Source organism: Cavia porcellus, unplaced genomic scaffold, assembly GCF_034190915.1.
Source record: "Cavia porcellus strain 051 isolate PalLab524CR breed Dunkin Hartley unplaced genomic scaffold, mCavPor4.1 scaffold_2, whole genome shotgun sequence".
NCBI lineage: Eukaryota > Metazoa > Chordata > Mammalia > Rodentia > Caviidae > Cavia > Cavia porcellus.
In genome coordinates this window covers 8,820,217-8,837,342 of record NW_026947485.1, presented here as the reverse complement: position 1 = coordinate 8,837,342, position 17,126 = coordinate 8,820,217, and the positions used below count along the sequence as shown (strand labels likewise).

The 17,126-nt window shown below is 41.7% G+C and overlaps 1 protein-coding gene across 2 annotated transcripts in view; it reads left to right on the top strand.

Moving 5' to 3' along the window:
• Reln (reelin) overlaps window positions 1–17,126 on the top strand; it is a 442,954-nt gene that overhangs the window by 412,798 nt on the left and 13,030 nt on the right. For both annotated transcript variants that reach the window (XM_063237786.1, XM_063237784.1), the window contains exons 51-61: window positions 894–1,048; window positions 2,066–2,280; window positions 4,607–4,784; window positions 6,829–7,004; window positions 7,144–7,250; window positions 8,172–8,414; window positions 8,933–9,108; window positions 11,488–11,561; window positions 12,762–12,923; window positions 13,524–13,681; window positions 16,026–16,245. In XM_063237786.1, coding sequence (XP_063093856.1) covers window positions 894–1,048; window positions 2,066–2,280; window positions 4,607–4,784; window positions 6,829–7,004; window positions 7,144–7,250; window positions 8,172–8,414; window positions 8,933–9,108; window positions 11,488–11,561; window positions 12,762–12,923; window positions 13,524–13,681; window positions 16,026–16,245 — 1,864 coding nt within the window. The remainder of the gene's footprint in view (window positions 1–893; window positions 1,049–2,065; window positions 2,281–4,606; window positions 4,785–6,828; window positions 7,005–7,143; window positions 7,251–8,171; window positions 8,415–8,932; window positions 9,109–11,487; window positions 11,562–12,761; window positions 12,924–13,523; window positions 13,682–16,025; window positions 16,246–17,126) is intronic.

Sequence of the window (17,126 nt, the reverse complement as noted above, 5' to 3'; positions counted from 1 at the left end):
TCTTTATAGAAAATTGCATGATGAAAGCTTTAACATTTCTCAACTAATTTCTGAAATCGTGTTTGCCTAATTCTAATTAAAGAGATTGGTTTCCAGGTTCTGGGGAAGGGGAAAACAGAGAATCATTTCTCATGAGTAGGAAGTTTCTGTAATTTAATATGAACAGTTTCTAAATATCTGCTATACAACAAAGTATAGTTAAGAACATAATATCATGCACTTTAAAATATATACAGGATAGATTTTACACTAAATGTTCTTACCCCCTACCACACACACACACAGAAATTTTTGGAAGTGGTAGATATGCTTAGTACCTTGGTTGTGATGACCGAGTCACAGGCATGTACATATGTCTAAACCACCAACATGTACGTATTAAATGTGTGCAGTGCTTGAATATCAGTTATAACTCAATAAATCTATAAACACATTTTATTACCAACTTTTAAACCACCCAGATGTTACCAGAGTTCAAGTTAAAAGAGCCAAGTCTCTTCCTCATCGTGTTGCTCGAATATCTTTCTCCTTTAGATGCTGCTCAAAAAGCTAAAATCACATACATTCCCTTTTTATTTTCCCTTATGACCTATACAATAAAAAATTTTCTTTTTCCCAAGAGCACACTAATCCGTAACCCGTGTGTGTGTGTGTGTGTGTGTGTGTGTGTGTGTGTGTGTGTGTGTGTAAAAAGATAGTATGTGTGTCTCAACTATCCCAGTATCCATGCATGATGCTAAAATGAAACGCTGGCCTTGGTGCGGGTGGTATGTCATTACAGTGTCTGTAAGGGAGATTTCTGCTTGAAATAATTCAGGTCTTTCTGGAAGTGAAAATTTGCTTGAAGTATTTTTGTTATAAAGTTATCGCAAGGTTTTGTCTCTTTTTTAAAGTGAATGAGCACTGGCTGTTTCATGACGACTGCACGGTGGAGAGGTTCTGTGACTCCCCTGATGGGGTCATGATCTGTGGCAGTCACGATGGACGGGAGGTGTACGCAGTGACCCACGACCTGACTCCCACGGAAGGCTGGATTATGCAGTTCAAGGTGAAACTCATTGTCTCAATTACATAAATCACGATCACACACACGAATCACATAGCTGATTGACAAGTCTCAGAGATAAACATCATCTATATTTCATGGGCTTAATATGTACTTTGAAAGAACTTAATCTTAAATTAAGCATCTTTGTATTGTTTAATGATTAAAAGTATTTTATTCCACACTATTTCAGAATAAATTAACATGAGTAACTGTGTTTCTGCCCAAAATTAAATACTAATAAAGCAAGACATTGGTAATAAACAGATGAGATGCTGGTTCCAATTCCCTGTCTTAAATCACTGTATAACTTAGCAAATTAATTTAGGGGCTATTGAAGCTATAAAAGTTTCTAATTTTTATAAGAACATTTGGATATTCTGGAGATAAAAATAAAGCTTTAGAATATTCTGGAGATTAAAAAGAAAGCATTAGAATTGATGCCAGCATCATGTTTGGCTGATATTTTATGTCAACCAATTAATTTTGTCCATGCAAATTCCACCATGTGGTAACCAAAACAATCACGTTGTAGCAAGCTCTGTTGACAAAGGGTGCCGTGCTTGGCGGGAAGGACCTTCTATCATACTCCATTGCATCTTACTTATAGTTGAAAGTGATTTATTGAGAGTCATAAATTGTATGACAAAATAATGAAATCAGGAAAGCTGTTAGCGATCCTTCTTGGTCATATATTCCGCCAGACTCAAGTGCCAGAACATTAACAGAACAATTTGTAAGAGGAAGCCAAGGCCTTCCAAGGCAATCAGCCACGTGGCAGGAGCACAGTTTTCAGCTTCTCTCCAAACCCGCCGCACAATACATTTGGCACTTTTTCTAAGTTGTCACCTTGGGCAACTGTGTCGACTTCCCCTGTCCAGCAGCCGAACAAATAATAAACCTGCAAGCACGGGATGGTGCATATCCAGCGAGCAGCATCTATCTTACAGCCAGTTCTTCAGAGCAGATACACGGGATGTGGTTTTAATGCCTTGACAACCTTGATTTTCTGTTTATTAGGTCTCTGTTGGATGCACAGTGTCTGAAAAAATTGCCCAGAATCAAATTCATGTGCAGTATTCTACTGACTTTGGTGTCAGCTGGAATTATCTGGTCCCTCAGTGCTTACCTGCTGATCCAAAATGCTCTGGAAGTGTTTCTCAGCCATCTGTATTTTTCCCAACTAACGGGTGGAAAAGGATCACCTATCCACTTCCTGAAAGCTTAGTGGGAAAGTAAGTACAAAGCTGACATAAAGCCTGGACCAGGCATCCTGAAGCCAATGGGGGACACCGTGATCAAGTCTGAAGTGGTGGGGGATTGTGGTGAAGTGTTTCCTTCCTCCCTGATACTAAGGTTCTCTGATTAGTGACTCAGATTTTTAAGAAAAAGTCTTTGGCGGGGCTTTCCATATTCCAGAGTACCATGTTATCAAACGGGAACAGAACAGTACTGATGATCTTGGAGCCAGTATGACAGTCTTCCTGTCCTCCAGCTACACTTCGCACATTCATGACAGAGTGAGGAACTAACCCCACTCATGCTACTGGGACAGTCCTAACTCTTCATGCTCTTTGTACAAGCATGGCTGATAGGTTTCTTTTTTGTCTTCTCCAAACATTATGTTCTGTGCCTGCAGTGAAAAGCAGTTAGACAGCAGCAGTGGTGAGCTAAGGTGATTACGCCATGCTATGGAAAGCGTGTGGATATGGTAATGTTAATTCCCAAAGATTGCCCTTCTACTGTAAAGCTGAGGAAAGAGATGCATTAAGCAAAAAGGACAGGTGCACCTCTAGTGAATGAATCATTATTCTGAGTGGCTGAAAAACCTTCTTGTGAAACAGAGTGTGATATGTGGCCAGAACACAAAGTATGTGAACAGGGCACCCACACACAGTTTTCCCAGGATCCTGCAGACATCACTTACTGTACAACAGCTCACATGTGGGGACCTGGATCTGCAAGGCTTCTTCAGTTGACATACTGAGAAGCAATCCGAATGTTTCAGCTGCAGAAGACAAAAACTCAGTTCAAACTGGCTCAGTTGAAAATGAAATGTATGGCTGGGGATTTAGCTCAGTGGCATAAGTGCCTGCCTTGTAAGCATGTGGTCATGAGTTCAATCCCTGGTACTGATAAAAAAAAAATTTTTTTTAAAGATTCAAAAAAAAAAAAAGAAAATGAAATGTATTCAATTCCTGGTACCAAAAACAAAAGCAAAAATAAGCATTCCGTCTATAGTGAAAGAATCCAAAGACAAATTAACCTGCAAGTTCAGTGATCTCTTTGAGGACACCGTTCGTTCTTACTCCCTCATTTTCTGAAATAATCCTTTCTCAGCTCCGCTTCTGAACATAAGACGGCAGCCAGAAAACTTGGAGCAGAATGCTTCTCACCCATGTCCAGTGGGCAGAGAAACAGAGGTGCCAGCATCAGCACCTTCTTGTGTCCATTGGTACAAATTAATCCATTTCTGAGCCAGTCAGTATGTAGGACCCTAAAGGCAGTAATTATCTTGTGCTGATGATCTAGGGTGAAATGGTTGCTGGAAAACCAACATAGCACCGACCATAGGCTTGCTTGTCCTTCCTGTTCAGATTCTCTCTTTAAATAATTAAGCACAGCTTATGTCCAGTACAGACAGTGCAGACATCGTTGTTCAGATCAGTGAGTTTTCCCATTATACAGTCTTCATACAACATGGTATAGCACATGCACATTGTCTTCCTGCATTTCGTGTTCTTCAAACCAAAATCGTGTGGTTTGCTTTAATATAAAAAGAATTATGAGCCCTTTTTTTCCCCCTGGAAACCAGTAAAGAACAATCATGAAATTAAAAATCTCAGGGAAATTATCTTTTAATACAAGCCTTTGGAAATTGTTTTCTGATTAGCATAGCCACTCTGAGAATATTGATTGTCTGCAGGGAACTCAGAAGTTGCTGTCTCCCAGCCACCTGGGGGCTGTGCAGATGCAGACGAGTCTCCGGCATAGACCCACACAGCTCCTGTGCAATTTCACAGATGTAATTAGTGAATCTAAAGTGCCCACAACCACTGAACTCTGGTTCATAAGAAATGGAACTTTAAAAGTATCTGGTTTTTTTGTTTTGTTATTGTTTTATTTTGTTTTTTGGTTTAAGACAAGGTCTCACTATACAATTCATGTTGGCCTTGAGCTCACTTTGTAGCCCAGGCTGGTCTTGAGTTTGCAGTGATCCTCTTGCCACAGCATCCTGAGTGCTGGAATTACAGGTGCACGCCACACACCCAGCTTGTATTTTTAAATACTCTATTGCTTGAAATAGAGATTCTGTTGATTTTCATTTTGTTTAAAAATTTGCTCAGATATTATAAAATTGAGTTAAATCAGTTTTACAGTTCCAGACCTACATGTAGAAAGATGCTGGTGGTGGTCAGAGCGCATTGTTTATTAACCTATTTAATCTAGCAAGAGTTTCTTAAATACTTTATCTCTTAAGCATTGAATACACATGCAGCAAAATGGACCCAAATAAAGCTAATCTTGTCTTTGATTCCTTTGTTTTCGCTTTGTCAATAGCCCAGTTAGGTTTCGGTTCTATCAGAAGTACTCAGATATGCAGTGGGCAATCGATAACTTCTACCTGGGCCCCGGATGCTTGGACAACTGCCGGGGCCACGGCGATTGCTTGAAGGAGCAGTGCATCTGTGATCCGGGATACTCTGGGCCCAACTGCTACCTGACCCACACTCTGAAGGTAACGGCGCAGTGGACAGAGCGTTTGCCCACCTTCAGGCTGTGTCTCGGGACCACCTGTTGAGTGAGACTAACAATCTGTATAAAGACTGAGTCTCCCAGGAAATAGACCCTGTGGATACAACACGCCAGAATATTCAGATCAGGTTCCAGAACAATCTGCCTGATTCATAAAATCAGCCAGCTTCACACATTAAGGAACATAGGCACTCCCACTGTGTTTACTTTCAAAAGTCAGTATTAAGCTTTTAGCTTCCTTTTTCAAACGATGCACTGTTTGAAGGAAGGTATTGTTATTGTTGCCATAAAATAATTAGATATACTGTCATACAAGAGCACATTTTCAAATGGGCTTAAGCAGCGTCTAAATTTTCATTGAGAAAATTCTGCATCCTGATTTATTGGCTGCTAAAATATGGTCATGTATTAAGAATAAGGAGGCCATTTCTGGGGTTTTAGCTGTTTCATTATTATTTAGGCTGCAAAGCAAATACAGCCGCACAGCATCCTTGCCACGTATGCTTTCTTGCTGTGAGTAAGTAGCATTTGCTCATTAAAACAATCAGAAGTGACTGGCTTAGAAAAGCACAAATTATTGAAAGCCAACCAATGAGTAGAAAATGACGTAAACAAAGCGTGTTCGTCATTTTTGTTTTCTCCAAAACTTTGAAATTAAAAATGTTAAGAATGAAGTTGAAACAGTGCTTAATTATAGATTCAGAAGCCACAAGAAATAAACAAATCTAGTTTTTTTGTGAACATTCAGGTTGTATTAGTATTCCCCATTGGAGAAGGAATTATACAAGTCTACATGATTAACTACGACTCAGCTCCTTCTAATGAGAGTTTATATCGCTGACCACGCATTTCTTCAGGCTCATTTTCTTACATATAAACCTTCAGTTATCAAAACTGTGTCCATTTGCTCAGTGAGTGAAATAAAGGAAGGACTGGTAGGTGACCGCGTATCTTTACCGAGTTGATTGTGCCCTAAGTTTAAGAAAAAAGGGTCCACTTAAACCACACAGAGAGCAAATAGGTACCAATTCTAAAGAACTGGATAAGTATAGTTTTTCTGTATACAGTTATTGCAATTTTAGCTGTAATACTTTTCATTATATGTTTCCATCATTTAAAAAATTTATCTCAAAAAATGAAATTAAATAAAACTTTAAAATATCTCAACCTAATTCATATCTATATTAAGGACAAAATGAATGTATTATGAACAGAATGGATAGAAAAATTAAGATATTAACCACGATATGGGAAATAAGCTAATTTTACATAAAAGATAACCATGGAACTTTGGTACTTTTATCCACCCTCTTTGGGAAGCAGACGATCCCTGTTTGTTGATGATTCCTAGTGAAAAGGATAAACTGGAGACCCAGGAAAAACATTTTATTCTAGATTTTGAATATTTCTCCCCATTATCATATAACTTTGCTATGATGAACTCAATATGAAATGTCTGGCTTTTTCCTAATTTGAAGCCCTATTTCCTTTAATTTTCAACAGGAATCTTTGATTTCAGGTGTTCCTGGCCAGACACAAATGTATTCAGGGTTGAAGGGGTTTGCCCGCCTCTAGTCCCTACTGTAGGTGACCACAGTCCACTGAGGACTGCTGGGAAAGATATAAAAGACTACTCTTGTCTTACTCCTTTAATTTTATTTTGTGCACATTTAACAATAGAATAAAACAATAGTACTTGTTTATACTACGTAAATAAAATATCTGTTTGGAAGTGTATGCTTAAGTAATTTTTTACAAATAGGACTGTTACCATCGTCTACCATCATTTAATTTTTAAGATTTCCTCTAGGCCTTCGATTCTAATTAGCAAGCATAACTAAGTAGTTGAAATGATCTTCAGCATATGATAGAAAATAGAACTATGTTTTATTTTGCCTTTTCAAAATATCTTTGGAAAACCATTGAGAGTGACTCTATTTTTTTAAATTTAATTAACCGTATTGTCCTACGTATCCATTGGTTATATGAAATTGTTATCCTTAACCACATCCCACCTTTCCTGCCAGACCTTCCTGAAGGAGCGCTTCGACAGTGAGGAGATCAAGCCTGACCTGTGGATGTCCCTAGAGGGGGGAAGCACTTGCACGGAGTGCGGAATTCTCGCCGAGGACACGGCCCTCTATTTTGGGGGATCCACTGTGAGACAGGCTATTACTCAAGACTTGGATCTCAGAGGTGCAAAGTAAGTCCATTTTTTGGTTATCTTTACTGCAATATAGGAAATTGGCCCCAGGCAAGGAATACACGTGTGCATGAAAATTTTACCCAGGACTTGAGTTTCTCATTCGCTGTTCTGATGGAGCATGTGTGCCCGCATTTAGGTTCCTGCAGTACTGGGGACGCATCGGTAGTGAGAACAACATGACCTCCTGCCATCGGCCCATCTGCCGGAAGGAAGGCGTGCTGCTGGACTACTCCACTGACGGAGGTGAGCCACCGTGACTGCTGTGTTATGTAAAACCCACCCAGAAATGAATGGAAGGGAAGTCACGTTACAAAATAAACTCCAAACTTTATGAATAAAGAAAACACCACTTAAGGAATCAACTTACACTTGATTAGGAGTAATAAAATTATATACTCTATACAATTTCCTAAGTGAAAGATCATCTTTAAAACATTTTAAAGCATTTCAAAAGTTTTTGTATAAACAAGCATGTAGTAAATATTATGGAGAATCCAAAAGAAAATTTTATTAATTGCTAAAGACAATATTCTGAATTCATGAATGTGTTATAGTACATTTTAATGAAATTGTTTCATTATTTTGGAATAACTAATTCCAGACTAGGAATAGCACAAGATCTTTAGAAAATATGCTTTAGACAAATATCATTTGTAATAACCAGCTAATGATACGTGGATCTAAAATACTTTAGTCCTTTCAAAAGATGTTTTCTTAAGTTATTTAAGCATTTCACCCATAGGCTCATCAAGTAATAAGAGATAAACTTCATATCAGTTCAATGAATTACAGCTGCATGGAACTACGGTAGCTACATTTTTAAACACTGAAAGCCATCCTCTAGAAACATGGATATGTCTTATTATTTGTCAGAAATAATGCCTGTAAGGATCTAGAACCAAATTTTGAAAACAAAAAAAATGCATCATTTTTACTCTGTGACATTTATTTTATTCATGTTTCTAAACATCTTTCCCATTCCATCATGGCTCATTTTGAAATTATATTTGTAAGTAGTGAATACCTACATGAAAGTCTGCAAAGTCAATCTAGATTTTCTGTTTGAAGAGTTCTCTGGGGAGCTGGTAATATCTACTGCACTCTGCTGATTGGTTAGAGGGGTTTTCCAGATGGGTTACAACATTGGTGTATTTGTCTCTGTAGGAATTACTTGGACTTTGCTCCATGAGATGGATTTCCAGAAGTACATCTCTGTCCGACACGACTACATCCTTCTTCCCGAGGACGCCCTCACCAACACAACTCGCCTCCGCTGGTGGCAGCCCTTTGTGATCAGCAATGGAATCGTGGTCTCGGGAGTGGAGCGTGCCCAGTGGGCACTAGACAACATTCTGATTGGTGGAGCAGAAATCAACCCCAGTCAACTGGTGGACACTTTTGATGATGGTAAGACCCAAGGCCTTGAACCGTTCTCTTCCCTTGTCAGCCATTTGTCTGTGTATTTTCCCCTGAGTTTCTACGTAGAGAGCACATAGGAGAATGCCTCGCACATCCTCCTGCTCTACGACCTTCAGAGTTGGCTGCTCATGGAAATGTCAAGAGACACTTTCACAAATCTAGGGAAAGACAGAGTGTCTATCTTAAACGTCATTTGGAATTATAACACCCCAAATAACCTCCATTCTTTTCATTGCATATTGTTATCACTCAAACAGTGCACCAAGAACTCTGCGACGGGGCAAGTTACCCATTTTCAAAAAATGCTAGTAATCCTTGCACTAGAATGCACATATAGTGCTTTTTCTAAATTTGAGCTCTCATCTTGGATTTTTATGAAAGCAGTTTAAATAAGATTAAAAATCCATCCTCAAGAGTAAGCAAAAAGCTAGAACATAAAGATGTAGGCATTTCAACAATCAGCCCAGAAGATAACATGCCACATTGCTTCCCGCTTACCTTAACAGAAGGTGCCTCCCACGAAGAGAACTGGAGCTTCTACCCCAACGCAGTCAGGACGGCAGGATTCTGCGGCAATCCATCCTTCCACCTCTACTGGCCAAACAAAAAGAAAGACAAGACTCACAACGCTCTCTCCTCCCGGGAACTCATTATTCAGCCAGGATACATGATGCAGTTCAAAGTAAGGGAAAGCGGCTTTTATTTGGTATGTGAGGGAGAATGTGTATTTGGAAAACTGTAAGGAGTGATTGAGTTCATTCATTAAGAGCCACTGTAGCTTATGCATAAAGAGGTCCTCTTCCACCAAGGCCTTTGTTCACCAATGATTATTTGAGCATAAGAATCTCTAGGAGGCTCATGCAGGAGGGTGGGAAGTTTGAGCCCACCCTGCTGTGACCTAGTGACAGTGTGACCATGTCTCAAGCTGAAACAATTTTCTTAAAGGGGTGGGGATATAGCTCAGTGAAGAGAGCCTAGACTCAGTCCCCAGGATCACACTACACACACACAAACACACACATGCATGTGCACACACACACACCCGCATAATTTCCAAATATGTAGGGACGTAGCAAGAATGTAACTGTATTCTATCTCATACATGTACTTTGATTTCAGTTTCACAAACCTTCTAAATGAAAGCCTCAAATGTGTGCCTTTGCCTACTCCGAGCTCTCTGGAACATTCTTATGCTGAACAATCTCTCTGTCCCGTACTGTACGCCTATTAACGTACATCAAGCTTCTTCCTCTGTACTTTCATTACTGGCCATTCTCACCACTGGAATTTTGTCCAGTCTTCTGACTTCAAGTATTGTATCTTGCAAAGCAAATCTCAGATCTGCGCATCTAACCTTGAGTGGGTCACTAACAATTAGCTCCACGTTTTCAGAGTCTGCTCCACATTTCTACCTTTTCTCACTGGTGCCTCAGCTCAACACGTCCACCCGTGAGCCTGTGTCTTCCCTCCGCACGCCAGCGCCTCTTCCTGATGTTCTTGTTTCTGTTGAGGACTCCTCCTTCCACCAGTGAACCGGCTTCAACTGTTAACATAATTTTTGATTTTTCACTTCTTACTTCGCATAGCTAATCAGCTCTGCACGCTTCCCTTCTCACTTCAGTGTTCTTGCCTTCCACCCGCCTCTCTGTTTGCACTAATCCACCTCCATTCTTGCCCTAATTAGGCCAGTTGTCCACTCCGTCCTCTTTTCACCCCACTTCTCTCCCCACTGCTACCTGACTGATAGCACAGCCTGACTGACCATTACAGAGGACAGCCCTGGGGTCAGAACCCCACTGCTGATAAAACTTCAACAGCTCCCCACTGCTTACCAAGTTAAAACCAGCCTTAGACTAAACCAAACTCAACCAACTTTTCTAATTCTTCTAACTCACTCTTCTGGGTATTCTCCACGTGGATCTGAACACACTTCCTGCTGGGCCCTGCATCAGCATCTGCTCACACCCTCCTAAGTGTCTCCCTCCAATCCACCCCTCACAGCCACTTCCCATTCTCGTGGGGCAGCTCACACGCACCCTGTTTGATGGGTTATTTTCTCAGCCATCAATGAAATGCAATAGGGGGGCTGGAGGTTTAGCTCAGCGGCATAAGCACCTGTCTTGGAAGCAGGCAGTCCTGAGTTCGATCCCCGGTACCGATAAAAACGAAAAAGACAAAAAAAAAAAAAAAAAAAGAAATGCAATGACTCCTTCCTATAGAGTACCACAGCCTTTTATTTATATCCTTTAAATCGCCATTGCCATTATTAGACTTTCTCATTCTCCCTTTGAATTCTGAGCTATTTTATTCAGGAATGTGTGGCCGGAAGTTTTTGGAACCAATCTTCCCTGGTATCAGCACTGACACATGACTTGTTGATTAAGTAGATGATTAGGATTTAAATCGGAATCGCCGTATTTTATAGCACTTATACATTATTAATGATTCAAACATTTAATTGCATATTATATGGAAAACTTTTATTCATATGGAAAGAAGAGAAATCCCTAAGAATGAATATTAAGTAATTAAAATTGCTATTTTCAATTCCAAATAAAAATTGAACAGTAGTACCAAGAAGCCAGGATATTAGTGAAAATGTTTCATATTAATAAAATGTCTGATTTCTTTCCATAAATTCTCTTCACGTTACTTTTTTCTTATCCAATTTTGCTACTAATTAAATTGATAGGAATAGGACCTTATAAAACCTTAATTCTCAGCTCCATGGAAATTACATGTCCCTAACAGAACTCAAAAAAAAAAAACAAAAAATGTGTTCTTCATGTCCTAAAAGACTGCTCTGTAAAATCTCCTCCAAACAGTTCTTCATTAGCAATTATAGCTACAACGGAGTGGGATGGGATTTTTTTATATATTGCTTATTAGTGCCTATTAATTTTATAAAATGTTGGGTTTCATGTATGCAGTGTTTGCATACATACATAGAACAGATTGATCATGTGTTCATTCCCCCACTGCAAGGGATGGGATTTCCAGTTACCTGATGTCAGTCATCGGTCATTCTTGCCTGTGTGTTGATCACTCACGTTTGCTTTAGATCGTGGTGGGCTGTGAAACCACTTCCTGCGGCGACCTCCATTCCGTCTTGTTGGAATACACTAAGGATGCAAGGTCAGTGAAATCATGTTTTGTACTGTTTCCAAACTTAAATGCTTAATGTAAATGTTTGTTTTTAAGGCAAATGCTACAGAGAGGGGCATTCTTGTGTCTTAGAAGTAGAAGTTCATTATATTTTCACACAATTTTTATTTGTATAAAATTTATGCATCTTCAAATCTTCCTTCAAACAAGAAAAATTTCTTTTTATATTAAGAAACAATTTGTCCTTAGAGTGGAATGTTTTTATTTACATTGCTCCTGTTTAATCAACTTTAGGGAAAAAAATTTTTTTAACTTTAGAGAAAAAACTCCTACATTAATATCTTTTGTCTTAAAAACAACACATGTGTCATAGGTTCGCCACCTCTGCCCTAGATGAATTACATCCATCAAGCTTATGAATCTGTTACCAACACCCAAACCCAGTTCAAAGTGTCCTTCCGAGGACTGGTGTCAGCTATAGGGCTGTGGCACCTGTCATGCAGATGAGACTTCTGAAGGAAGGGCCTTCTCATGTCCCCCTGCATGCCACAGGGACTGTCATCCCGAATGCCTGGAGATGGCTGAAGGGGCCACTTGAGGTGACACAAAAAGACACAGGAGGCTCTGCCCTGTAGACACCTGATTTGGTTGTCACCCATTTCTGCCTGATGTTAGGGAACTCCACGAGTGGCTTTGTATGATTTTTCCTTTTTCTGTGGGAGGTCAGGTGTGGAGGGAATTTCTCAATGTGATCAGCAGAGCTACTGAGCTCACTGGAGGTGGGATTTTTTTAAGCAATGAACGATCTGAATGTTGAGCCACCGTACAGCTCCCAAAACACATTGAAGAAAAGTCTCATGCAGTACAATAATTTGTTGATGTTCCTGTCTCCTACCATCGCTTTCAAAAATTAATTAAATTGAGTTGGCTTTGGAGTGACAGTTTGTCAGTTGTCTAGAAATATGTCTCTGTGACCTGACATTTATGGGAAGAAGTCCCTGGAGCCCATCACCATGCATGCTGGCTTGTGTCTGTACATATATTGGTGTGCTGTTAGAACACACCTCATGGGAAACTATTTTCTACTCTTCTCTTCGTGATACGTAATTAAAAACACAGGAAACTCACATGGACGTGCTTTTGTCCCACCGCGGAGCTCTACCTTGGCGTTAGATTAGTGCTCTCTAGTTCTCTTCCGCTTCGCCTGTGCACCTCTCCCTCTTCCCGTAGGTCTGATTCCTGGCAGCTCGTCCAGACCCAGTGCCTGCCTTCCTCCTCGAACAGCATCGGCTGCTCCCCATTCCAGTTCCATGAAGCCACCATCTACAATGCCGTCAACAGCTCGAGCTGGCAGAGGGTCACCATCCAGCTGCCCGACCACGTCTCCTCCAGGTGGGTGGACGTGAAGCAGACTGAGCGCAGCTGTCTGCCGGTCTCCAGGGACTCATGAAGGACACGGAGAACCCTTGGGGAAGAGAAGTGAGACCCAGAACCTAGGACCGTCCCCAGTCTCCCTCTCTACTTGCTGGTCCATACCCCAAATGGGGATTGCACACCCCCCCCCCAAAAAAAAACATAAGAAGAAACAGGAACGGGTTTGTAAATGATTCCATGATTCCTAGGTCTTGGATTTTAACTACACATCACATGTGTATGTGCCAAACTCACTCATTCATGTGGCTTGAATGATGGACCCTACCAAAGACTAGAGTGGGTACCAGTTCTGCCCTGGAGTTCTGCTCTCCCAAAAGCTGTACGTCCTGATCAGATGCCCCCGGTGCAGGGTTGGCAGCTTCACAGAGCTAACCATAAATGGATGGTTTGCCATCTTACTGGACCAGCCTTCCTTTTACTTAGAGATCTAAAAGTTTATTCACCTCTGTCTTTGCGGGCTTTAGGGAGACAACTGGGGAGCCCCAGAGGCAGAGGCTGGGCAGGTCCAGGGTAACCAACAGCCTACTGACTGTCTCCTGCCCTCTGTGTGTCTCTCAGTGCCACACAGTTCCGATGGATCCAGAAGGGTGAAGAGACGGAAAAGCAGAGCTGGGCCATCGACCACGTGTACATCGGCGAGGCCTGCCCCAAGCTCTGCAGCGGGCACGGGTACTGCACCACGGGCGCCGTCTGCATCTGCGACGAGGGCTTCCAAGGTGTGACCCCGGGGTGCAGTGGTTGATGGGGGCATCATGAGGTCCCCTCATCTTAACATGGATACACTGGAAATGGCTAGAACTCCACATGGACATGTTTGAGATGCAAAACACACTCCTGGTCCTGGAGTCATTATCTTTAGAATGAGTTTTCAAGCATAGCTTGGTAACACTGAAGCCCACTCAAGATAGTCCATAAATACAAATATAGGAAGATACCAATGTAGATAAACCCACGGGGATCTTCTCTAGTATCTCACATCCCTGTCTTTATCACCCTGCCCCACACACACACACCCCAATACCTCATTTCCATTTCTCAGCCTCTCTCCCTCCTGGCCATGCTGCCCATCCTGAGAGCTTTGCTAGTGTCCATTTGCCTCTGTCCCTGCATCCTCAGCCTCTTCCCACCGCAGGTGTCACTGTCCCCCCAAGAAACACATTTTAACTGGGCTGCTTGAGGCGGAGTATATAGTTAGGTCAGCGTCCGCTCCACCCCTCACACCACAGGAACCTCCCGCCACCTGCTGCAAGGCCTGCATCCCTGCTTTCCTGGAGCCAGTGCTGCTGCCAGACTCCAGCCTCTGCCACCACAAGGTTCACTTTGCATAACTGCCATTCTGTCCTATCCTCATAGCCTAGTACTTGGCACACAGCAAAGCTAAAGGGTCTTTGACTGAATCCTTACGCCGTCTTACGCATTATTAATACATAGCATACACCAGTCCATTCTTTGGAGTCATTTGGTGTTCATCATATCCTCATAAACTACCTATGGTTATGACAATTATCGCCACTTGTAAAGAAACTGAGACTTGAGGGGTTCAGGTGATTTGCCAAAGATCACACAGCTAGAAAACGTCGGAAAGATCTTTCCCATCAATACTGTTAGTTCTCGTAGCTGAGAGATTTATCCAACGAGGGTCAGAATTACACAATTTCCCCAAGCATACAACGTTAGGATCGGTGTATCTGAACCCTGGAGCAGGATCTATTTAATTTCTCGGTTGGTGCATGTGAAATGAGTAGGTTAATGTGGACTGCTGCACGTGTCTGAGGTTAGGAATTCGCCCTCTCCTTCCTCCTCTGTTAGTACTGCTGCTGAGCCCAGCTGGCTCTGGCTGCACATTAACTGAAGAATTTTAACTTTGGGCAAATTAATGGATCAAATGTCTCACAAGATGTGTGGAATCGGCTCTCGCTCCTGGTCCAACAGAACTATGACTTGGAACTATCCCGGACTTTTAGAAAAGGGTCACGGTTTCAGGCAAGGAGAAATGCAGGAGCATACACTTGGCCAGCCCACTGCCTCACTGCTTCAGCTCAGTGGTCTCTGATGCTGCCAGTTTGTTCATCCCAGGATCAGTACTGAATACTTTGCCGTGCCAGGTATTATGAGAGGTGGTGGAATCCACCAACGAATTAACACCCAGACCCTTTGTTCAGAGATCATCAAACACAGAACTGGAAGACAAGAACATGACCTATTTCCACAAATCACACCAGGAACAAAAGAAATTAGATCAGTCCCTCGTGCCAGGGTGAGAGTCCTCTCTGGAGACCTAACCTGATAAACACCGAGGGCCTGACCCGGTGCTGTGGCGTTTGAATAAAAAAGATTTACACAAGAAAATACAATAGCACTTGCATGTGTTAATGAACATTGATGGAAAAATAATGAGATTTATTTGTAACAATGAAAGCCAGTAACAGCTGACAACAGAAGGGAAACATTTATTTATTTTTTATTTTAAAGAGGATAAAACTCAGAAAAATAAAACAGAATAAAACCAATCAAAATAAACTAGTATAAATGATACAGAACTTTAAAATCTTACAAAATCAACAATGGTTAGCATAATGCCTTTTGTTATCTTCAAAATAGCTGCAGATACCTTCAGACATAGTAAAAATCAAACAGAAGGAAGAGAAACAATAAAAACAAGGCAGTGAACACAATAAAGGACTTCAAAACAATGAACATGACATAGTTTCCAGGCAGGGATCACCTCCTGGTGAGGCCTGGTTCCCCCCCCACCCCCACATTCCACAAATGGCCCTGACTCACAGAGAGAGGCTTGGGTCTGGCTGTCCCCACTCCAGCAGTGGCCCACACATGGCACTGGTTTGCAGTCAGGGATCACCTCCTGGTGAGGCCTGGTCCTTTCTCCCCCACTGTCCACCAATCAGGGAAGCATTTATATGTGGGCATCTGTATCTGCGTGGTGTTTTGCTACTGGAGCAGCACAACCATGGCCCAAATCTAACAGAGACACCCATTCATCTCCAGTGAGCCTGTCTGTTCCAGCTGAGTCTGATGCCTGTGACTGTTCCCTTCCTCTAGGTGATGACTGCTCGGTTTTCAGCCATGATCTTCCCAGTTACATTAAAGATAACTTCGAATCAGCCAGAGTCACAGAAGCCAACTGGGAGACCATTCAGGGGGGTGCGATCGGCAGTGGCTGTGGCCAGCTGGCACCTTACGCCCACGGAGACTCCCTCTATTTTAATGGCTGTCAGATAAGGCAAGCGGCTACCAAACCTCTGGATCTCACCCGAGCAAGGTAACCACTCCCTGCGCTGTAGCCAGACTCTGGATTAGTGGTTCACTCGCTTCTTGTCCTCCATCCACCAGATCTGATCGTGAACTTTGTAGGACACGTGTCACTGAGCAGCGGAAACCTAAATGTCTTTTGAATTTGCTACAAGGAAACACTACATGCTTTAACAACTCAGTTTTCTTGGCTTAAATTTATTAGAAATTGCTTTTGTATTTCTTCACACATATTGGTAGATCAATAAACTAGGAAAAATAACCAAGCATAAAAAATGGCCAGGGATAATTTCTAGCAATACTGTAGCTCACTTAAGCTTGCCTCCAGTCAAGCCTGTAAATACGAATACCTATATGAGGATCTGTAGAAAAAGAAACATATTTAGCATGTGTTAGTCCAGTGAACACATATGGGGTGAGTGGTTAAGATGTTCAATGATTCATATGCTAAAGGAGATTAGATGGAATAAAGTGGGCAGACACCAGGCAAAGGGCCAGTAGGGAAGTGACAGAGCACGGGAGGGTTGAATTTCCTTCCCCACCTTCGCTGTCCAGTTCTGCCTTAGCCAAAGCAAACACAGCTTCTCCTCTGCATAATCAGGAAGGAATTCCAAGGTTTGAAAAGTGTTACAGGGCCAGGGATATAGCTCATTGGCATAAGCACCTATCTGGCAAGCACAGTATCCTGAGTTTGATTCCTGTTACCAAGAAAATAAAATAAAATATCTTTAAAAGTGTCACAAAGTGCTGAGCTGTTCCCCAAAAGCTGACGAGCATTCAGAAGCCAGGAGGGCACTTGAGAACCAAATGTTTGATTAATGAGATTGTGGATGTTCACTTGTAGCTTTCACTTTGGGAAATAGTAATAATGCGTTTCCAAAGATAAAAAGG